Here is a 23265-nt window from a genome sequence, read left to right as displayed (position 1 = left end):
AAAATCTTGGATTCTCGTAATACCTACTCTCAGAGCCAGTATCCACTGTTGTCTTAGCTTTAACCCTCAGATTTTAAAAATTAAGTCCTAATACTCTAAAACTTTTGCTGCTTCAGGAGTGGCCAAGCTGTGCACACCTGATCTGAGACAAGCCCCATGGGAAGAAGCCCGCAGGGGCTGTCACAGCTGGAAGGGCTGTTGAGCCAGGCTGCAGGGAGGAGAGGAGGTGCTGAGTTCTGCCTCAGCAGCTTTCCTCTGGTAAAATTCTTACTTCCTCCTTAGCATATTACAGCAGGGGGTATATATATATATAAAAATAACATCTTTGTCCTTCCAGGATCAATAGTCTGCAAAATTCACGATACCTCCTCTCCTTAGCTAGAGTAATTAACTCCTGAATTTCCCCCTAAGACTACAAGTTTTCAACTCTTCAGAGCAGAACCTCCCCTCAAAACTTGTCTGTACGGGTGCTCTTGAACCCAAACTTGAAAGATGAAGCAAACCAAAGAAACACGGTGTGTTTTAAGAAAAAACCCCAGGGGTCCGTTTTCATTCCTTGTCTAGTGTGGGCGGCCCAGGACTCACCGCCATGCTGTGGGAGAGCTGCTCCGCTGTGAGGCTGAGGCTGTAGTGCTGGGCCTCCAGCCGCCGGCACTGCGTCTGTAACACCTGCCGCTCCAGATTTTGCTCTGAAAAGATACGCGGCGTTGATACATTCTCTGGGTACCAGGGCCACAGGCCTTGGCGAGGGCCTCCCCTCGGTAGTGCATCCCGCTAGCGTGGTCTTCCCCTTTGGACCACAGGGCTCGTAAATATGTCAGTGTTACTAAATTAAATCCAGCCCAGTGAAATAAAGACAAAGGATGGAGCATTGAAAGGCAACTTAAGGGCTAAACATTAGGAAGTAATTAAAGGTAAACTTAGGGCCTTAAAATGCATTTTTAAAAAAGGTTTAGAAAAGGGGGTTAGGCTTGAAAGTTTTTAAGCTGCTAGAAAAAGGCCAGAATAAAGGAAGTTGAAAGTATAGTTTTAATTAGTAAAAAAAAAAAATCCCTGCCTTTCCAAAAGATTCCAGGTCTGGTTTTCACAGGAGAGTGACTTCAAACCTGTAAGGATAAATCCCTGCTTTGTATGAAGCATTTCAGAGAATGAAAACCAGGGAAGGCTACCTGATTTTATAGAAGCTAGAACAATCATGACAGCAAACTACAGTATGAATGCCTAATACCACTTAAAAACAGAGATGTAAAATCTTAAAAGTACTAACAAGTCTGAATTCAGCAAGAGGGAAGCAACATCAAGAAACAAAGGTGAAAAAAATACTGTCGTCATCTCTGTGCACATAGAATACATCAGTTAATCTTCGCCCATCCTGTACCATAAGTTCAGCAGCAAATGGGATGCTTTAAGGGACTGAGAAGTTTCACAACACAGGAGGCCATTAACGCCTCTATTCGACAGTCTAGACGTCCTGGGCAATGCAGTGTAAGGAAAACTATCAACATTACAAAGGACAGGACTTTTAGTTTGCAGATGATCTGCTCATCTGTGATTACCTAACAAATAAGGGATAACAAAAACTAAAAATCCACCATAACAACAAAGTGGTATCTAAAAACAACCTAATAAAAGTAAGCTGTTCATGGAGAAAATCAGCAAACGCTATTTAATACAACTTACTAGCATATTCGTAAATGCAGTAACACCACCATCAAAGAGGTCAGTTCTTCCCAGATCTGTAAATTCAATGCAACTGAAAATTCCAACGGATTTTTTGGGTGGAACAAACAAGGTGATCCTAAAATTCACGGGGGAAAGCTAAGAGGCCAAGAAACAGCTGAGATGTTAGAGAAGAACAAGTCAGAGTGAGTTGCTCCAGACAACAGAGTTGCGAAGATATGGCGTGCCATGGGGTCAGGCCAGGAGACTGCCGGCTGGAGAACAGCACCAGACACACACCTGGGCATGGTGAGAACGCTGCATGATGGGCTTGCCCCAGGGGGGAGGAGGGCACCCAATGAACCACCAGGAAAACTGGCTGTCCGGGTGGGAAAGATGAAGTTAGATTTCTACTTTAGAAATGGAAGACTTTCAGAAGGAAATGCAGAATAATATGTCCTTGGGGGTAGGGAAGGAATTCCCAAACAAGGCACCAACAAACATCAACCCAGAAAAAAGGATGTATTTCCCTCCATTAAAATAAAAAAAACAATGCTACATATTGCTTCTGAATACTTATGAACGTACTTAAAGAATAACATGTAAGGAGTGATGGACAAATCCAAAAAAAGGATTCCATTTGAAGGAGGAAAGGAAGCAAACGAGGAGCTGACACTCTGGTTGTGGCTCCCTTTGTTAGTCTAGGTCTCTGATTTTAAAATGCTTATTTCAAAGTATCTGAAATGATTATCGTATTTATAATCAAGTGTTGATAATATTTACAACGTAGTAATATTTGATAAAACTTCTGATATGGCAATAGACGAATTAGGTGGCAGCGGCCTGGGTTTTACTTGTCACCGCTTGTCAAACTGACAGCACTCGAAATGCCGTGAGGATGGTGAGTGCAGAGCGGCCACGGCTCACCCCGTCCGAGGGACCAAGAGCCAGGAGTGCAGAGCACTTGTCACTGCTCTGCTCCCTAGAGCTTCTTCCCAAGGAGTCCAGTCCCTCTGCCTGTTTAACTAGGAAGGGAAGGGCTGGGCACCTCCACTTCTCCCTGCATCAACTCCATAGCACCCCGGCCTCCACCTAAGCTAGAAGGGGCCTTGCAGACATCTTGAGGAAAGTGAGGGGCAGAGAAAAGGGGTGGTGTACTAGAAGCACAGTGAGCGTGCCAGAACCCCCCCAGAGTCCCCCCAGATGGGGTGGAGTGAGCTTATGAAGCTGAGAAGAAAACATTCTCGTGGCTGAACAAAGTGCTGGTCCAGGAGGATGACAGCCTGTGAGGGAAAATGCCACCAGCATTGAGGTGCGGCAAGTGGGGTGAGGCAGGCGTAGCCAGTGACCAGGCTTGGCTGCTTGGGGTTTAGTTACATTGTATCTAAGAGTGTCAGGACTGACAGATTTAGAAGCACAATGGAAGACAGCAGAGAGCAAGGCCCCTGGGCTGTCACACTGAGTATTGGCAGGCCGCGGGTACTTAAATTTCTACAGCTGAGAACGGCCTCAGGTTTGTCCATGAAGAATTACCGTGCTTCCCCGAAAATAAGCCCTAGCATGATTTTTTTAGGATGAAAAATATGCCTTGAACATAAGCCCTAATGCATCTTTTGGAGCAAAAGTTAATATAAGACCCGGTCTTACTTTGGGGGAAACACGGTACTACTATAAGTAAGCCTAGGTACCTGCAGAAGCCCGAGGAAGTCCTTGAAATAGGGAAAGCAGCTGAGGGAAATTTACCTTCTAGTATCTGTATGTACTAGTGGCCCAGACAATGAGTGCCCGTGCTGTCACTCAGGAACAGTCCCCAGTGCTGGGAGTGAAATCCTGCCCTGATCGGTCTATTAAGCTTTCTCTACTCTCTTTACCGGCCCTTGATATGCTCCCCACTCCCCTTTATATACCTTCTATATGTTCCTGGTAAGCTTCGAAAATTGCCTCAATCCCTTGCCACTTGCGCCTGGGGGGTTCCTCGCCATCCTCTTCTCCGTCGTCGTCCTCCTCGTCTGAGTCCTGGTCCATCTCCTGCGGGAGGGGGCCTTTCCTCGGGGCCGGGGGCTCCTGCTGTCCGTTGTGCTGGGGCAGAGGGAGCCGGCTCGAGGACTGCAGCTCCGGAATGTTGTAGTGGACGGACGTGTCGACTTTGTGGTTCTGCTCTGCAGACAGCACAGCTGCGTTCCCTGGGGAGGAGACACGGGCTCGTCACAGAGCCTGTGGGGACCTCGTGCCGGGGAGGAACAGGCAGGGTATGGCGGAGAAGGGGCCGGGTTACCCCACTCTGGGTAACAGAGTCGGCGTGACTGCAGGCCTCACAGCAGACCAGAAAGTAAAGCAGGTACAGGCCTGTGCCTTTCAGGGCGTCCAGGCGGCACCAGAAGGAATGGTTAGAAAGAGCCCTGAAGGCTGTGGCAGCAGCACAGCTGCGTTCCAGCTGTAGTGTGTATGATCTCAGTGAAGTTCATCTCCGAGCTTCTGTGAAACGGTGGGTTTGAGCTTGGTCTATAGTTGGCCCTCAGGAATGGTCAGCCCCTCCTCTCGTGAAACAGGTGTTCCAGTCCCTGAGCCTACCTGGTGTTCTGCCCTCTACGAGGAGTTCGCTAACTACCTGACATTGGGGCCCATCTCGACCAGGTCTGCTCTGTCTCGGGGCACGGCCCTGCTGGCGCTGTTCTGACGGGGACATGACATGCTGCCTCCTCGTGTACACAGCCTTGCAGAGCCCCAAACCTGCTCATCCAGTGGACTTGTACGGCTCCAACTGGTACTGACTGGAGGATTTTAAAATCCTGAGGGGACGGTCAAGTGTAATGTCAGGACACGGTTGACATAAAACAAGGCAAAGGAAAAACGTGCCCTAGAGCCACAGAAACACCTCCGTGAGGTGTGTCTTACAAGGAGCACAGAGGTATTTAACCTAAGTCATGTCATCAAAACGTTTTCCTTCTTGAAGAAGATTCGAGTAAATTCATGACATTCAATAAAGCACTCCTCCTCATTTTGGGGGAGTCTTTTTTTAATCACTGCAAAGAACACTGCCCTTTGCTTTTTGAGGTATCATTTCATCCGTTGGCAGCATTAACTTACATGAATGATACCGACACAACATCAGTATTCAATCAGCTTCTATAGCTTGTAGTTATAAAAATTTTACAATGGTTTGGGCATAATAACCAAATTATTTTCTTCTGGCTATTGGCATGTACAAACATTAATTTCATACCCAGTCGTTATTTAATCTTTGAAGATTCTTTTCTAATCAATTTCAAGCTGCGATTCAATGGGAATGAAATGGAGCGGCCCCTGTTCTCCAACCGTGACGCCCACCAAAATGTGTAAGAGAAGTGAATCTGGGGTCTAACACGGGGTTAGAGCAATTCTTAGGTCATAGCACGCTCGCCGGGCAGGGTGCAACAGCCACTGAGTCTGCTTATCCAAAGACGAGAGATTTCCAGGTGGGTCTGCGTGGGGGACACTCGGAAATCACTCAGCCACAGGACACATGGATCCTACTGCCGTAACGACACCTCTCCTGGCCTTACTGAGATTTAGGAAGCGCTTCTACTAAACTCAGATGGCATCGCTCGCTACATGTCCTCCAAGTGTGGTCCACAGACGGACAGCATCAGTCTCATCTGAGCGCCTGCTAGAAACGGAGACTCCTGGGCCTCACCCCAGGCCTGCCGAGGCAGACTCTGCTCTAATGACCTCCCCAGGGGCACACTCGAGTTCCCGAGTGGCCACGCCCGTGGCTGCCGCTGAGTGACGGCTGATGCCCTCAGCACATCAGCCAACGTTACCAGAACAGGAGCGGAGCAGGGGCGGGCAGACTCCCTACCTTTGTGTTTCTGCAGGGCCTTCTGGGTGGACTGCAGCACGGACTCGTGGAACTGATGTGCAAACTCTTCCGCCATGAAGGGCTCCCAGGGCTTGCTCTTCCCATTGATGCTGTGTGACAGCGGCACGGGAATGTCCTTGGGCGCGGGGCCCCTGATGTACGGCAGCATGCTCAGGCTCTTCTTGCCCGTGGGCGCCTCACTCAGCCTGGCCTTCTCGCCACTGGCAGGAGCCGGCTCCTGGATTCGCGATAGCTCCTGGGGCCGGAGCTGTTCCAGTCTCCCAGGCTCTGTGGCCTTTGGGACGTCAGACAGGGAAGCAGCAATACCCACAGGCTTCTCCATATCCAGAGAGGCTGGCTGCGTGGCTGGTTCTTTTAGAGACAGAAAGCGAGGTAAACGTTAAGAGCTGCAAGTGACCAGGCGGACCCTGACCTCTACAGCTTACACTGAACAAAGACCTAGTACAAAGGACCGAGACTCAGGGGGCCATTTAATTAAATGTCAGTGCGCATCGTGTGGTCTGAAGACGGGGTGTGGTAGCAGCAAGTCCATCCTTGAAAGGTGCCCCAGGAAAGCATCTGGGAAGGAAAAGAAATCTGAAGGAAGAAACAAGTTGCTTGAGACCATCCCAAAGGCAGGAAGTTATGTAGCCCAACCCGACAAGAAAGACCGCGTGAGGAGTTGAGCACAGGGCTGGACCATAAAGATTTCCTGCTCCATTCGGCAGCACAGCGATATAGAATCAAAGCCACAAAAGAAAGAGAAGGTGTGAAAGCAGGTGTTGGAGAGGCCTGGAAGGCTGAATGAGCAAGACAGACAGGGGAGAAGAATGCCCACGAAGGGCCGACAGGAAGAGCGGAGCCGAAGCAGTGGTGCTGAGACCTGGGACACAGGGCTTCCGTGGCTCGGGCCACCACTGAACTGACAGACGTTGGCTACAACTACAGCCCACCAGACAGAGTTTTGTGGAAGCCGGGACCCTCCCCCTTCACTCTCTGAGCCTTGACTTCCAACTCTCATGGTCCATCCTGAGGAGATCCTTCACCATTGTGCAGGAAGCTTGTGTGAGAGATGGAGAGAAGCACAGCCTGGCTCCAGGAGGCAAGATTCGTGAAGACCTTGAGTGGTCGCTTCTGACCCTGGGCAGCCCACACGACAGTCCTGGGCGGTGGCGGCTGGGGCTGTCCTTCCCGCCCTGGGCCTTACCGCTCAGGGAGACAGCAGGACTGTCCCTCGGAGAGTTTCTGAGTGACTCTGCCACTGCCGCTGACAGTGTCTTCTGCTTCATGGCATGGAGCATTTCGACAAGTTTCTCTTTGTCTATGAGAAAAGCAGCCTGAGATTAACAAGACAGTTGCATCATTTCTGAGAGGGAAGGGGAGCAGGATTCTAGCCCAGGCTCTGACTGGCAGGCACAAGTCCTTTAAACCAAGAAAAACACAAAGCAAGCACCACGGGGACAGGCAGTGTGTAAAGGAAGAAACTGTCATCTTAGAGCGAGCCCCGATTCCTCTCCACTTTTACTTCGTAACATTTCAGGTGGATTCCAAAAATAGCTGTGTGTGTACGGCGATGACAGCTGTATGAAAGAATGGGTACCTATGATCTTCCAAGGTGACTTCTGAGGATGCATTCTTATTTAAAAGACAAAAACGTTGGCCCTAACACAAAGAAACAACCCGAAGACCCACACAGCTCCTCTGGAGGCACAGGCTGCTTCCAGGTATGTCCTTTTCCTCCTACTGCTGGCACGTGAGTGCAGTCCTCATGACGGTTGCCATTTACTGAAAAGGAACAGACCCCTGTGACGTCTGATGCCACGAATTCCTATTGCAGTGGCACTTTTTGTGGAGGCTTAAATGGCCACATCACTGGTGGTTTCCTTTAGGAATTGAGTCAGGCATAAAGACGCTTTTTATGAACAGCACGATGCGTGTTCCCAGGGCTTTGTACCGGTAATCAATGCATCTAAGAGAAAGCGAGAATGCCAGCTTACTGGTTCAAGACAAAAGAGGAAAGTGCTGCACCCCAGTAATGAAGTGGAAGCAACTAAATGACCAACAGACACTTCTGCTTTCCTCTGACTTCCTTCCAGAGAGAGGTGACCAGGTGTCACCAAGGGGCATGTGCGAGTATGAAAGGGAACACCCCAGATAGCCCAAGTTCTCACCTAAACCAATATCCAGGCACTAAGCGAGTGTGGGGGGCAGACCGATGAAGCAGACACCCCCAGAAAGTGTTCAGACCACACCACGTCTTCTACACTATGGATTCCAGCCCAAAGAGTCAGCCCCAAATGGCCGACCTGGAAGCATGTCTCAGAGCAGGCCACCCACACACTCACAATGTGTGTCGGCTCTGCCTGGCGGCCAGACCACCCAAGCCTGCCGCCATCAGAACACGAAGCCCAGTCAGTGGGCCATGTTAGTGACCCAACAAGAGGCAATGCCCAGCACCGTGGAGCATGCGTGCTCTGCCATAGGAGGGCGCACCTGTGCCTCATGCCAGGGGGGAGGTCTGTCCCTAAACCCACCTTCTCAGGTGCCAGGAGATCAGACAAGTGACAAGAGCAGCTTTACACATAGATCAAACACCAGCACGTCGTCTTTTCCATCCCGGAAGAAACCCCAGAGAAAACGGGCTTTGAATGGGGCACTGTGAGTCTCAGATGCAGAGAAGGCGGACCCTGGGGCAGGTGTGTGGAGAGTGGAGGCCTGCTTCCTCCGGAGCCAGAAGGAGTGGCGAGAGGTCCGGGACCAACGTGTTTTCAGGTTCTGCCTGGCATGTGCGTCCAGGACGCCCCCAGGAGTCTATGAGCCCCACCTGCTGCTTCAGAAGCTTCTAGTCAGCCCCACCCCCGCCAGGCTCAGGTGAGACCCACCCTACCTTTCCTCTTCTCAGCGCTGATGTGCGTCAGGTTGAAGATGGTAAGGAACTTCTTCTTCTCTTCGAAGTTGGGGCTGTTGTTCATCTCATCAGGGCTATAGCGCGTGAACAGGACTGGCCTCGGCGAAGGAGTCAGCCGCTTGCTCTGAATGGTCGGAGGCGAGGGGCTTCTCTCTCCCAGCATCCGCCGCCGCTTCCTCCGCTTCTGGGTCAGCAACTCCTCCTTCTGCTGTTGGGTGGTCAAGCCAAAAAGTTGCAAAAACTCTAGCTTCTAGATTGGGAAAGAAAACAAATGAGTTTGAAACCACCAGCAGTGGTGTGACTCCACTGTCCCAGGGGGCCCCCCCTGGGGTCCTCGAAGCCCACCCACGCGCCGTGGCCTTGGAGGACGAGGACCCTGGCAGCATGCAGGACCCCTGCGCTCAGCGGGATGGGAGGAGCACAGGGCCATCCCAGCAAATGAGGGGCCCACGGGGACAGTGGCAAAGCCAAGAGGAGGCATTAGTGTGGGTACCAGGCCAGCCCACAGCCTGACTCAGCGGTGCCGAGACCCCAGATACCTCGGAGGATGTGTCCAGTTTGAGGGGCGGCTGCTCAGCCACGCAGCGGAGGTGGGCCCGGACCTCCTCTTCGTCGCTCTCGTCGTAAGAGTCATCCAGGTCGTAGTAGTACCCTGGTGGCAAGGACAGATGCGTTTTCAGCCTTGTGTGTGTGGGGGTGTGTGTGTGGGGGTGTGTGTGTGTGGGGTGTGTGTGCGTGTGCAGACCTGCCCATCACGCTAAGCCCCGCTGGCTCCCTTGAGCACCCCAAAACCCGGATTCCTTTCAACCCAGGTGGCACAAAGTGCATTAACCCCTAGTAGTCCTAGAGCTTTTCAGGGATGGCAGGTGGGGGCAGGAGGCACGCACCAGGCTTGGCCACAGTCCCCAAGCGGCCAGGCGGTCCCTGGGCCAACACCTATCCCCAGCTGGGGACCATTCATTACACAGGTCTGGGGCCGTGTCCACGGCAACCCAAGGCTGTTGCTGCTCAGTCACTCACTCCTGTGGCCATCTGGGTCCATTACCCGGGAGGGGACAGGCACACTCAGGTCCCCCCACTGTCTCGAAGGCACAGAGCATGCATGCAAACTCAGTGTGCACAGAACAGCAGCAGAAGCCCTGCACTCAAGCATACCAGCGTGCTCGCCCTCTTCCTTCACGCAAGTGAAGAGGAGAAAATCCTGCTTCTGTCCTAAATCTAGTCTATGTCAAACAGCCAGAAGACGTAGCCTTGCCGCAGCTTCTGGCTAAGAAACTGACTGAATTCAATACTGCACAGGACCCGCGTTTCCAGGGGGAGAAAAGAAATGGCTCTGGGGCCAGGTTCCGGCTCCCTCCTGTTTCGGTAGGGGCAGTAGCTCCTCTCACCCTGGGCTAGCTCACCTGTTTTCCTTGGCTCTTTGGGGACCCCAGGGAGCTGCTGGCTGAGTTCCCCCACCGCACAGGAAGGGTCAGCCTTCCCATCCTTGCCCCTGCCCAGAGTCGCCTGCCCTCCACTGATGGCAGCTCCACGTGTGGAGCCCCTGCTGGGCCCAGGCCCAGTCTCAAGAGCCTCCTCCCATTGTGCTACACTATTAATATTTAAAATTCATCTTACTAGCCCCTCATCATTTATTAATCGTGCATTTCTGAGACACCATCCTTATAGACAGGCTTTGGTTTGGCTTTGTGGGACAATTTGTATTTCGGCAGGACCAGCAAGGGCCCCAGGTCTGTCTCCCTAGCAGAGATGTCAGGTAGCTCCACACGAGCCAGTGACCTTGCCCTCTGGAGCTGCTAAAACCCCAGAGCACGAGACAGGGCTGGGAGGAGGAGGGCCGAGTGGCTCGCACTACTGCTCCCCAGTCCCAGGTCAGGGGCCGCCCAGGGAGGCTGGACCTTTCTCTTGGGCCTCTCGCCGCCGGCGCTCCTCCAGGTCCAGCTTGCTGACCAGCCTCCGGCGCTGCTGCAGGAACTCATCATAGATGTAGGCAGGGTCAGGGCCCCGTGGCGCCGGGGGCCGGTAAGGCGAGCCCGGCTTCAGGGGTCCAGTAAGCTCCCCAAAGGGGGTTGGCTGGGCGAGGGAGGCCCGCTGCTGGCCCAGGATGGTCTGGGTGGACTTCTCGAGCTCCGCCAGGAAGGGCCCAGGCCCTTGAGGAAAGGCCTGGTGCTCCAGGCTCCCTGTCTCCCGTGGTGGCGGCTGGTACTTGTCCAGAGTGGCCTCACGCTTCCGGGGCCCCTCCTCCGCTTTCTCCGGGCAGTAGACCCGTTCCACCTTCACCAGTGGGACAGCTGCCTGGCGGGTGGGCTCAAACGGGGTGGGATGGCTGTGCAGAGGGTGGCTCTCGGGTGCCCGCCGTGTCTCCAAGGCGCTGTCCATCAGGGACACCGGGTTCCAGAGGGCGGTGGGCACAGAGTGGTGCTGGGGCTTGGGCGAGATGAGGGGTGGGGGCCCACCAAAGTGCTGTGGGGGTTCTCGGCTGCTCGGCTCATGACGGTTTGGTCCCGGCCTAGGAAGTGAGCAGACCAAGCCATCAGTCATAAGAGAAGGGGCACGCCTGAGAGCTGCAAGCTACCCATGGGCCTCCCAGGCTGCCTGTCGGGGCTCGGGGCACGAGGCCGCTTCCACGAGGGCCCAGACAGGAGCCCCCTTCAAGAGCCAGCACTGGAGACGTGTGCAGGCCTCCTCTAAGCCACCTGGCCAGGGCGGGAGGGAAGCAGGCAGCTTCCGCTCCTTACAGGAGAGCTGGCCCTTTCGCATGACTGCACTTCCTCTTCAAACACCTTGAGGCAAGTGTGTGTAGACCTGCTTTTGAGAGGACACAGGTTGGAGAGGGGACGCTGCTTGCTGAGGGCACAGGTGACCTCAGGTCCAGGCCAGACCCTCCTTCAATCCAGTTTCTCACTTGAGACCTTGCAATGGCTCATTCTGTTCCACCAATTCCTGAATCCCTCTGAACTCCCAGAAGGACAGACTCTCATTTTTGTTTTCCACAGGAGACACACTACACAGAGAATAAAGACAGGGCTCCAGCACCAAAGGGGTGGCCCTGCCACTGTCTGTACCGACCTCCAGATATGCCAAGCAATGGGCAGATAACAGAGGGCCGCCAGTCGTCTTCAAAGGGGCCCTGACTCCTCTCCCCAGTGTCCTCAACGGCAGCAAGAGAGACCAGCTTTAGGCACCTGCCCAGCCCACTGAGGTGGGGAGGACCCTCCCAGCCAGGGTGGGCCTGGGCCACTGCTGACCCCTAGTGGTTGTCACCAGAACTGCAGGAGCCCCACGTGGCCCCAAAGCAGAAGCTGGGCTGGGGCCTGACCAGGGAGCAAGGCCACTTGCTGTGTAACAAGAAGCCCCTCACATGTGCAGGTAGGGAGGGAACTGGAGGAGACTGTCCATCCTACCAGCAGCTGTGCCGTGCAGTTGTACTAAAGGACGCTTTCCTAATGCATTTAAAACAAGATTCAACAAAAGGCCCTTTGGGTGTTGTTTTTCCAAAGCGTATCTATTTTTTAAGGGACACCCCATGCTGCCCAGGTGACCCAGGGCAAGGTCTGAGGGGACGGAAAGGGAAGGGGCAGAGGCCATGGAGGCCATGTGACCCGGCGCTCAGGGCTCCCCCTGCCTGGCCGAGGAGGGGCACGTTTAACCACAGCCACCAACCTTCCTCCTACTTATTCCCGGACTCAGGCCAGGCGATAACCCTGAGGCTGCTCACCTCTCATCAGCTGAGTACAAAAGGGAACCACAGCAAGAAGCTGCACGTCCTTAAGTAAATAACGAAGGAATAAAACCCCTTGGCAGAATAAATATTTCAAACCCCAAAGCCAAGCACTGAATGGTTTTCTAGCTTGGAGCTCAAGGGACCTTTAGAATGTCAAGTTCATGTGTCCGTAGGCTGAGCATGTTGTTCCCTGCCCGCTGCCGCGGGGACCACTGAGGCCAGGTGAGAACACTCTAGGCCTGCACAGGGCTGCTAGGCCCTGAGGCAGAGGCCACCCCTGCTGGAAGCGGCAACACACAGTCCCTGACGGCCGCAACCGTGCTGGGGCCCTGAGCTGAAGATGCCCGAGGGAGTCAGAGTGCCAGATTTTATCAGGAGATGCAGTCGTGCGCTGGCTGCTCTCCCAGTCCCCTGGGCGTGAGGGGCGACGGGGGCAGAGGGCAGCTCACAAGGAGACAAGACTGAGCCTCTGTGTGGCCTCAGGGTGGGCCCAGAGAAGCAGAGGGACAGTCTGCAACAGACAGCAGGCCCGAGGCTGTGGGAGACCCAGGCTACAGTTCACTCCCAGGCAAACCACAGGTGCTCAATAAATGTTGGCCGACTATGAACCGATCTGAGTGTGCCGAGTGCCCTCCCACACGCCCTGACCCGGCGGGCCCCACCTGGCGCTCTCGGGCCTGTGCTCGGGCTCCGTGGGCACCGGGGGCCGGCCCATGTCCAGGTGCTGCTCCAGCACCTGCTGCCGGAACTCAGACACCTGTGACTGTCGGTCCTCCTTCTCCTGCCGCAGCCGCCGCTGCCGCGCCAGCCACTTCTCTTCCTCGTTGGTGCGCTGGATGAGCAGGGCCGTGGCAGCACTGCTGCTCGGCAGAGAAAAGAGGCTGTGGTTGGAGAGGAGGCTGGGCACGGTGTGGTGGGGGGTGGGCGCCGGGTGCAAGGGGTGCTGCACAGGCTTGGGCGCCTGCAGACCGGCATCCTTCAGCTTCTCTGTAGGGGGAGAAAGGCTGTCACATCCCAGCAGGATCCCAGCACACCAGGCCCAGCCTGCTCCTGCCCTCTTCTCTCTTGTCCCCAACTGCCCAGAGCACGGCAGGGAAGGGTTGCCTGCACGTTGGAAGGGTTCTTCCCATGGCCACAGCACCAAGACAACTGGAAAGGGCCTCATGGATGCTTTCAAGGAGCACACCTCATCCTGAAGGAAACGTGGCCACTGGCAGGCGCCGCTCCCACCCAGCCCAGGGCCTGCCGACCTGCAGGGGGGGTGCCTGGCAGGCTCGCGCTGGCTCACAAGAACGTTTTTAGGACTCATGCAAGCAGCTGTTAAGGCCTAATTGAAAGTTAGCTACGTATACTTATAATGGAATAAAATGTTAAAAAGGTACAAAATACCCAAAGCTCATCGCTTCCTAGTCCTTTAGCTACATTTTTATCTTGTGCATATTCTTGAGGTGATCTGTGTTTACTGCATCTGTGCCATGTGCCACTGAGCACCTCCTCAGGTGGTGCTGGAAGCTAGCCCCAGTGGAATGCACACCATGGAAGTTGGCAGATGCTATGGAATCAGGCCTTTCCCTTGGACAGCAGGCTGTCAAGACACCTGCCAGCGCACCACTGCAGCTAGCCTGCCCCCGGAAGGCCTAGGTCTATCCCTCGGGCGCATCCACCCTGGGTACCTGCTCGGGTTGGGGTCAGCTGCTCTGAGGGCTTGACCCGCTCTTCTGTGGCATGGGCCCGTAGTCCATGCAGCTCGGCCACCGGCAGGAAGGCTGGCTCCAGCGTCTTGGCGGCTAGCAGCTCCTTCTCTCGGGCTCGCTGGCGCTCCAGCTCCCTCTCCCGTTCCTTCTCCCGCTCACGTTCCAGCTCCTTCTCCCGCTCCCGCTCTCTCTCCTTCTCCCGCTCCCGCTCTCTCTCCTTCTCCCGCTCACGGTCAACTTCCCGTTCCCGCTCGCGCTCACGTTCTCGTCGCAGCTCCTCATCCATCTGCAGCCTGTGGGGAGTGGAACGGGAGCCTGAGCTCCACGGTGAAGGGGACCCAGGAACAGTCCACTAACAATTCCCAGAAGTGAGAAGCTGACAGCTGAGCCGAGACCAAGGTTTTCGTGGAAGGCCTAGCATTCTAACCTGAATAGTGATGGCGTTAGCAAGTCAGTCTGTAACACGCAAGTTGTGTACAAACTCTCCAAGTAAGCCCTGCTGGAAACTCGTGCCAGGAGGGGGTGACTCCAACAGTCACCAAGCCCAACACCACCTAGGAACCTGAAGCACCCACTGTCCCTGCCCTTTACAGGCGAGGAGACTAAGCACAGGAGAGGCTCGGGAGCCACCCAGCCACAAAGTCGCCAAGCAGGGCTCCAGCTGGGCTTTTTTCCGCTCTGCGCTGGGGCAGGGGGAGCAGAGGCTGCCAGGCCGGGACGTGGCTCACCTCTCAGCACTGAGGCTGGACATCCGCTCTGAGTGCAGTGCTGCCAGGGACGAGTGGGACAGCTCGGGAGGGTAGCGGACCCCGGAGAGGTGGAGATGCATGGCTGACGGGTGCAGCGGAGGCAGGGAGCCGGGGGTGGGAATGGGGTAGAAGGGGGACCGCAGGGCAGACAGGCAGTAGGAGTCGTCCATCCTGTGCAAAGAAGACAGGCCGATGAGCACCAAAGTTAGAGACAAAAGGCAGGACCCAGCCCTATGGCCTCTACAAAGGGCCTGTAGAGACCACATCCACGAGCAGTCCCTAAGTCCCTTGCTCGGGGCTCCGAGGCCCTCCTGCCAGCCACCCTGTGGCTCAGCTAGGCCAGGCCCCTTCTGGGTCTGACCAGCAGGCCCCGTGTGAGTGGCAGTCCGCAGTGTGACCACGGCCCTGTTGGGCTCAGGCATCCAGTAGCTTCTACACAGAGCAGTGACCACACACATCTGGGGTCGTCCCACAGCAAAGGAGCCCCTCGCTTCTAGAGAAAACCCAGTCCTCTGTTTATGAATAATTCTGTGCTGCCAGGGAAGCCAACAACAAAGGGAGGAAGAGAGGAAACAACAGCTCAGACAACAAGGGGAATTTCTATCAGGGCAAACCCCGAATGGCTAATTCCTATCAGGGCAAACCCCTAATGGCTAACCCCTAATGGACAGTTGGGGTGCTGCTCCAGGCTCTCACCGGGGGCCCAGCCTCCAGGACATGAAAAACATGTTCCTGGCCAGGTTCCATGTTGCCACTAGTGTCTGGACAGGAAGGTACGTGGAGATGATGGCCCTGGTGCCTCAGTGGGGATCGCAGAGATGGTCCTAGTCAACTTACCTGAAGGCCGGGTGGGGGAAGGGGTGCGGGGCCAGGTAGCTGGGGTGGTAGTAGGCAGCGGCAGTGGCTGGGTCCAGGCCGAGGGGAGGTAGGGAGGACATGCGGAGGTCTTCGGTGGTGTGGTAGGGCCGGAAGCTCCGCAGGTAATCTTCCGTCACCGTGCTGGGGGGTACCACATGGTGCACAGGTCGCTGGAGGCTGCAGGTGGGAATGGGGAGAGAGACGGAGGTGAGCGGAGCACTTGCTCCAGGCTGGGAAATCAGTCAGCCTCCGCACACTCACTCCCCCTGCCACCACCTCGGAAGGTCCTGGCTCTCACTAACGAGATGCCTGTGCTGGCAGGAGGCCCAGGGCACAGAGGGGGGCGGCTGCTGTTCCCTGCCTGCCTGGCCCCTTACTGTCTTCACCAGCAGGCACAGGCCTGCTATCCGTAGCCCGGAGGAACCCCTGGCCCCAGGAACCAGGACAGGGGTTTAGGCAGGATGGAGAGCCAGCCATCATCTCAGTGTGGAAACGGACAGCAGGCAAAGACAGGGCCACGGGCCCAGGGCTGAGCCACCATCTGGCGGCCCTGAGCCTCAGCTGGTGCAGACTCCAGGCGGCTTGCCCAGCCACAGGGACCCAGACCCCAAGCACACAGGCTTATACCCCCAAGTCCCCAATCTGTACTTACTTGAGTGGTGGAAATCGGGAGTCCTGCACGACCGAGCTGGGGGAGATGCCGAAGGGGTAGGGGGTACTGAGCAGGTGGGAGGGGATGGCCGGGCCCCCTGCCTTCTCCTGGGGCAGTGGGGGCTCCACGAGGAGGCGCTCCCGACCACCACTGCTGCCCCGAGAACTGGTGTCCTGCTGGAGGACAGAGAACAGTGGGTGAGCGTGGGGGGAGGCGGACGAGGGAGGGTTGCCAACGAGGATGGAGAAGACTGGGTCTTCCTCAAGACTCACAGAAAGGCCACAGTTTAGTACAGGTTCTAGATATATCCTTTCCTTAAAGTTTTTTACCCAAACCTGCAGTACATGAGGTGTGGGAGGCAGAATGGTGAGACGAGAGAAGTCCCGATGAGGAAAAGGTCTGGACTGAAAGCTACTTGGGAGGCCATTCCCTTGGTGCGACGCGAAGGATTGAGCCTCTCTCCAGGATTGTTGGGATCACTGAGACGAATGCCCAGTGCCCATGAGGGGACATGGCCGACAGCACGGGCTCCCCACACCTTGCACAAACACTCACACCCTCCCAGCATTGATTTCCCACAGTATCATACCAGTTCTGAACCCAAACGTGAGGAGTTAGAGACACTGGTCCGAGCACCCCACCCCGCTGGACGTGCATTCTGTGCTGTAGCAGGGAGTAACGGAACCATGTGGGCATCCCCCCGGGGCCCAGGTGTCAAATGTGCTGACAGCTTTGGGCCTGCATTGCAAATACCTTGACCCCTGGTGCCCACAGAGTGACTTGGCATCAAGAAGGTGGTGCTGCCCTAGGGTTCTCCGTGCCCGTCTGCCCCCAGCCAACCCCAGGGTAGCCCTGGCATCAGCCAGCACAGAACAGCTGTGGGGCCTCGCCAGGCCAGACCTGTCTAGGGACAACTTTGCACACACTGATGGGGGAAGACAGCTATGAGCGGCAGCCCGGCCTGCCCCAGACTCCTGGACAGAGATTGGCTTGGGTCCCTGGCCGGGGAGGTGGAGCCTGGGGACCCAGAGAAGGGGCTGGCTCAAGGCATGACGGGAGAACAGGAAGCCTCTGCCAGCACCAAGCGCGGGTGTGCCACTTCCACCACACAGAGGGACACTCTGCACATCCATTCCAGGAGCTGTCCAACCCCAAGAAATCAGATCATCGGAAGCTTCTGATTGTTCCTGTCATTTACGTGGCTGAAAGGGAGCTGCAGAGCAAGGCTGAGGGGGCTCTCCCTCTGGATTCTGGAGCAGCCACCATTGGGGGCCAGGGGGTGCCATCATGGTGATAGCCCCTCTCAGCCTCCGGTCCGGGCCTACCCTGAGCCACAACCGTACTCCCCTAAGCCTGAGTTTCCCAGCCAGGCCCTTCATTTGGCCAGATCCGCATGACGTCAGGTCTGGTCACTACAGATCAGACAGTAAGCAGGGCTCAGAGAATGCAGGTGGCACTCCCAGGGCACAAACCCTGGTCCTACCCCAAATCCATGGTGTTTCCAGCATGCCACAAACTACCAATACCCCGAAAACAAGGGGGGCCACGACTCTGACTGTCTCACTGAGGAGTGCATCCAGGAACGACCGCGGGATACGTGAAGGTGCGTCTGGCCTCGAGGGGCAGGTACCTGGGCTGAGGCTCGCTCTTCCTCCAGCCCCACTCTCCCTGCTCGGCCAACTGTCCTCCTGAGTCAGGAGGTGGGGGCAGCTGAGCCCCCACTTCATCTGACTCCCCGTGTGGGTGGTGAAAGATGGATCACCTGCTCTGCTGTCCCCTCGGGGGGCCCATCCATAGTCACACCGGCGCCACTGAGCATCAAGCTGCTGATGGGGTGGCCGAGACCCACAGAGAAGGGCCCATCCAGACGTCAGGCCTATTTACCAAACACGTCCGGGCCAGACAGCCGCCGCGCCACCTCAGTCCTCCAAAGGACACATCAGCGGTAATTAATCGAAGGAGACAGGCCACTGATTGGAATTTCTAATGAGTGGCAACATCTGTTCCCTTCCCACGTGCTGGCAGGGCCCCTCCACGCACCACGAGGTCCTCGAGGGTTCACGAACTCTGACTCACCCTTGCGAGAAGGGGTGCTCAAACGGTAGGTGTGAAGGGTGGGACACACACACCCACCAACACCCGGGGTCAGAGTGGGGAGCCCAGAACTCCTACCTCCCAGTTCTCCAGAGACTTTACAGGGGTGGGCACTGGCTCTCCAGCTGCAACATGCAGACAGCAGGGTGGGCTCTCAGCTCGCCTTACGAGGAGGCTTCTGTCAGGTGCTAGAGACACTAGATGACTCCCTTACATATGAATAACTGCCCCGTGCCTCAGTTTCCCCACCTGTCAAATGTGTCACCTGCAGTGCCAGCTCATAGAGCAGTGGGGACGGTGCACAGGTAGATACAGGACGTGGGGGTAGGCACAGGGAGGGGGGAGGTTCGCACACAACAGTGCTCCACTGAGCCCGACGTCACCCCCCTCTGCACTCCTATCTACACTCCCGGTTGAGGGGCTACCAGATTGGGGCTCACTGGTTCTCCCTCACATCCTCACCCTGCCAGGCACAGGCCAGCCAGCCCAAGGGCGAACGTCTGTCACAAGAAGGAGCCAGGGCCCTACACCAACCAGCTCGAGGGGTCTGCCCCTCACTGGGGCCACCATGGGGTAGAGCCCCCTTCTCCCCTTGGCGGGACAAAGCCCTGCTGGAAAGCAGCTGGGCCAGATGGCACCTTGTCCAGGCCTGGCTAAGACAAACAGGGAGTTAGGCTGGGGGAGGGGAGGTGCGGCAGGCAGGGGTTCAGCGGGCCAGACCCACGCGCCTTCCGTCTGGCTGGCGCCCTGCCAAGCTTGTGACAGGCACCTGGGAATGAGGTCAGCCTGGCCTGGAGGGCATGTGGGGGGCTGCCCAGGGTGGGGTGGGCCCGGGGAGCAGACCCCAACTCAGGCCAGACCCAGGAGGCTCCACCAGCCACCCCAAGGCACCCCAACAGCGCCAGCCAGGCTCCCACTGCTGTCCCCAGCAGCCAGGCACGCATCGAAGAGCATCTGTGGGGCAGCTTTTTATTTCTGCGCCGCGGCTGCAGGCGCAGCTGTAGCGATGAAAGAAAAGACGGACGAGGGGGAGGAAGGGAGTGAGGAAAATCCTTCATTCTCTGGTGATTAGAGAGGTTTCCCGTCAGACAGACAGGACATGCCCTGTTAGCTTTAAAATAGACTATTTTTCATTTCATCTGTCCTTTCGCAACTCCAACAACCTAGGAAATCGCAGTGACCCAGGCGAAGGGGCCCCAGAACCCCCCATACCTCCCCACCATATAGGAGGGCCCCCCCATGACTCCTGAGTTGCCACTTTAGGAAGTGGCTCCCCTCTCCTGCCCTCACGCCTCTCCCTGGGCTCCCCTCCCCAGAAGGATTAAATTCTCCACTGAGCCTTTGTGCAGAGCTGATGAGACATATATCAACTACTAATCCAGCTCCCTTCCTCCCGCCCTCCCTGGTGGCATTAGTGTTTCATTAACCGCCGATGGCTGGAGTAGATCTATGGCTCGCCCCCTCTCTGAGGTTCGTACATGTTTCTGGGGCTGACGGGACCCTCCGAGGAGGGCGAGGAGCCAGGGAGGAGGCCCGCGGCAGGAGGGGACTGTTTATAAGGCTCTGGGTCCTGAGTCCTGGGTCTAGGCAACCGGGTAGGGAAGGAAGACCCTCTTGGGTGGGAGCAAAGGGGATGATTTGGTCTGTGGTGGCCGTCACCAGCCAGGAACATGATAGGACTCAGAAAACACTTGGACCCGAGTGAGTGAGGTGAAAGGCAAGGAGCTGAGGCCGTTTGAGCCAGATGGCTGGGTCCTGAGGTCAATGCTGACCGCCAGGTGGCTGACAGCAAGCAAAAACGGGCCCTCTGAAGACAGGACACTGGTGGAGACCTCTCGTTATCCCAGGGGGCAGCTCAGGCTGCTCCAGACCCCTCAGACAGGAATCCGCCTGTCAGGCCCTGCCCTGTCCCTCCACTCTCCAAACTGCACACGGCTTAGAGCAAATGACACCAAGGCAGCAGCTCTAGATGGGCATAGGGGGCTATGGCCAGGTGACAATCCAGGAGGGTATGTCACCTCAGAAGTGGAGGTCAAGTTCGGGCCACACCCAGGTGGGTTCCAGGCCACAGCTATTTCCATGGCTCTCTCACTGGATTTCTTGGGGACCCTCACCCTGGGTCAGGGCCTGCCTGAAGATGTACCCCCACCCATGGGGGCAGAGAAAAGACAGACCCTGAGCGATGACCCTGAAGCCCATTCCCCCCACCCAACGAGGCAGAGCTGGGAGGGGTGAGGTGGGAGTTCCCCCTCCGCCTCCCCTTCTTTGTGGTTTAATTAGTATTTCCAAGTGGTGCCATCCCTCGGGGAACTCGGTGGAAAAATTCAGGAGAGAAGCACAGCGACAGTGTTCTTAATTAGGAAGGGCTCCTCTGGGCTGGGAGTACCAGGTGTGGGGGAGATGATCAGCCCTAGGCAGGTGCGAAGCAGTGGCTCCCAGGGCCACCAGCTCCTTCTGTGCAGGAAGGTCACCTGGCAGTGGCTACCCCCAGGGAACCCAAGGGTGGGGAAGGGCCCTCTTGGCAGGCGTCCACCGTTAGGACAGAAACACGAAAACGTGACACAAGGAAATGTGGGCTGGCTTTTTCCTGTTTCAATTCCTTGTTTGAGCAATAGGTAATAATAATAACAATAGCTGTTGTTTATCAAGTGCTTGGGATGTGCAAGCACCATTTTAAGCAGGTTCCACAGGGTTATGGGTTGAATGACGCCCCCGTAATTTGTATGTTGAAGCCCCAACCCCCAGTATCTCAGAACGTGACTGCATTGGAGACAGTCCTGAAAGAGGTGATTGAGGCAAAGGAGCTCATCGGGGTGGGCCCTCATTCAGTATGACCGGGGTTCCTGGAAGCGATGAGGACACAGGCACACAGCGTGAAGACCGTGTAAGGACACCGGGAGAAGACAGCCGTCTACAGGCCAAGGAAAGTGCGAGGCCTCAGATGGAACCGGCCCTGCTGACACCCTGATCTGACTTCCAGCCTCCAGGACCGTGAGGAAATCTGTCGCGTAAGCCCCGGCCTGTGCTGGTTGGTGACGGCAGCTGGACATGGCCGACACCCACCAATGTCCTTACTTTGCACAAACCCTTCTGGTACCAACTGCTGTCCCCTCAGTTTGCAGAGGAGACAGGCTGAGGACAGTGCCAGTTTGGGAGTCAGGGATGTGAACACTGAAATCCAGTCCTTCCCTTCGGTAAGGCCACCTTCCCCACAGCCATGACCCATGGCCACATCCAGCTCCACCCATGTGCCCCAGGCACTCACCTGCCGGCTCTCACTCCTCCAGACGCCATTGACAGTCTTGGTTGGGGCAATGGTCACCACCGGGGGTGTGCTGGGGACGCTGTGGCCCCCAGGGGGGACGATGATGGGACCCATGGGCACGCGCTTGGGCGTGCTGGCCGGGGAGCTGTGGTTGGTGGCTGGAGAGGACACAGGGGACGACTCGCTGCTCAGTGAAGACCCTGCAAGAGAAGGACACAGAACCTCAGCAGGGGCCGCTGACGTGTCACACACCCACATGCCCATGGAATCAGCCCCCTCAGTGTTTGGCTCACGCTCCCAGCCCCCACTGCAGATTCCAACACAGAGCAGACAACACCTCATTAGAGAGCTGTGAACAGCACCCAGCGTCTTGTGTCTAGTGCAGGCCAAACAGGTGACCCTCCCAGCAAAGCTTCAGCTAGTGTGCCAGGCGCCAGGCAGGTGAGGACACCTTCGCACCAGCAGTGGCACTGGGCTTCCAGGCCACCCAGCCGCACAGTCACAGGGGGACGCGTGAGCCTGGGCGACTTCGCACTCTGCAGGCTGGAGGGGGTGGAGCTGGCACCTAAACGCTTCTTGTTACGAACTCGGAGTGCCAGACTTGGTCTGGGCGGATCGGCCTAGAGGCCCCGTTGACAGTCCCAAGTAGCAGCCTGGAGACACCCCATCTCACTGTTAGACTCGAGGGGCAAACAGTGACCCCTCCAAGGGGGTATAACTGTGCCTCTTCTGCCTCTATGAGCCCCACTTGGGACACCTGCAGCCCTGGGGAGGTAGGGAAAGCAGAGAATCGGCACAGCCCCCCCCTTCTGGAAGAAGAAATCCATGGGCTTCCAGGCAGCCTACCCAAATTTCGCTCGGAACTTGTCTGGGTGTCAGGGACCCTCGTCTAATCTTCACACCATCTCAACTGGCCACACTCCTATTACCAAAGAAAGCTTATACTTAACGGGAGGTGGGGTAACCTACGACACATGGGCGCTCTGATACGACCTTGGCTGCCAAGGCACCGCTGAGGTGAAGGAACTACTGTGGTGCATGCACTCCCTTCTTCTGACGCAGAGGCCCCGACCAGCCCAGTGCGGCCTCAGTGGTGTGACTAGGAGGCAGCGTGGCCAGACACCGAGCCCCATGGAGAGAGACAGAGCTCTGTCCTGCGCAAGGTGCACCCAACCAAGCCACTTTCATGTGGCACCCCAGGCTTGTGCACAACTGTAGGGCAGCCCCATGGGAAACACCTGGTCCAGACAGGTGGGCTCCCCCCCAACCCACGGGCTGTACCTCAAGAGCTGCCCAGCAGCACGTTCTGCTCAGTGACCCCGGGAACAAAGCTGAGGCCAGGCACCTCCTCACTCCCAGCTCACACCCATCTGTGCCTGGTCAGGGGGGGCAGTGACGAATCGCCGGAGGGCTGCTGCCCCAGGTCTCCAGATGGACCAGCCAACCACAGCCCACCCCCAGGGATTTTGCAACCCTAAGTTGTCTGGGCCAACCCCTAGGACTGAACACTGGTCAAGCTCCCAGCCTCCTGGTCAGATGCCATTACTGCCGGGGGAGGACGTGGGCAGCCTTCCTTTCCCAGTGGGGACACTTCTGAGATTCTGACACAAGCTGAGTCTGGCCAAGTTGGTGAGATCCAGCCAGGAAGCCAATTTCAGGATGACCACTGTGGGTGTGGCATGGCTGGGGACTCACCCTGCAACCCCCCAGGGGCTGGAGGGGCTGCACTCCACTGACAAGATGACGGGAGTTCTGGAAGTCCTGGTGCTAAGTTGGGGAGGGCACAGCACCCTGACCCCTCGCTCAGGTTTGTGTAACTTCGGG

At 56.5% G+C, this 23265-nt stretch overlaps 1 protein-coding gene across 5 annotated transcripts in view; it reads right to left on the bottom strand.

The window, feature by feature from the left end:
- Nucleotides 1-23265, bottom strand: part of GSE1 (Gse1 coiled-coil protein) — a 418445-nt gene that overhangs the window by 4119 nt on the left and 391061 nt on the right. For 2 of the 5 annotated variants that reach the window (XM_081030561.1, XM_081030564.1), the window contains 13 exons: nt 21442-21641; nt 16083-16255; nt 15410-15607; nt 14552-14743; nt 13803-14116; nt 12792-13116; nt 10304-10914; nt 8945-9057; nt 8385-8655; nt 6705-6818; nt 5498-5869; nt 3567-3842; nt 586-689 (listed from right to left, as the gene is read on the bottom strand). In XM_081030561.1, the coding sequence (XP_080886687.1) occupies nt 586-689; nt 3567-3842; nt 5498-5869; nt 6705-6818; nt 8385-8655; nt 8945-9057; nt 10304-10914; nt 12792-13116; nt 13803-14116; nt 14552-14743; nt 15410-15607; nt 16083-16255; nt 21442-21641 (3263 nt within the window). Of the gene's footprint in view, nt 1-585; nt 690-3566; nt 3843-5497; nt 5870-6704; nt 6819-8384; nt 8656-8944; nt 9058-10303; nt 10915-12791; nt 13117-13802; nt 14117-14551; nt 14744-15409; nt 15608-16082; nt 16259-21441; nt 21642-23265 lie in introns of all 5 variants that reach the window. The other 3 variants (XM_081030562.1, XM_081030560.1, XM_081030563.1) reach the window with 3 other exon arrangements.

The sequence above is a fragment of the Rhinolophus hipposideros genome, assembly GCF_964194185.1.
Source record: "Rhinolophus hipposideros genome assembly, chromosome: 21".
NCBI classification, from domain to species: domain Eukaryota; kingdom Metazoa; phylum Chordata; class Mammalia; order Chiroptera; family Rhinolophidae; genus Rhinolophus; species Rhinolophus hipposideros.
This window is presented reverse-complemented; position numbering and strand designations above follow the sequence as displayed.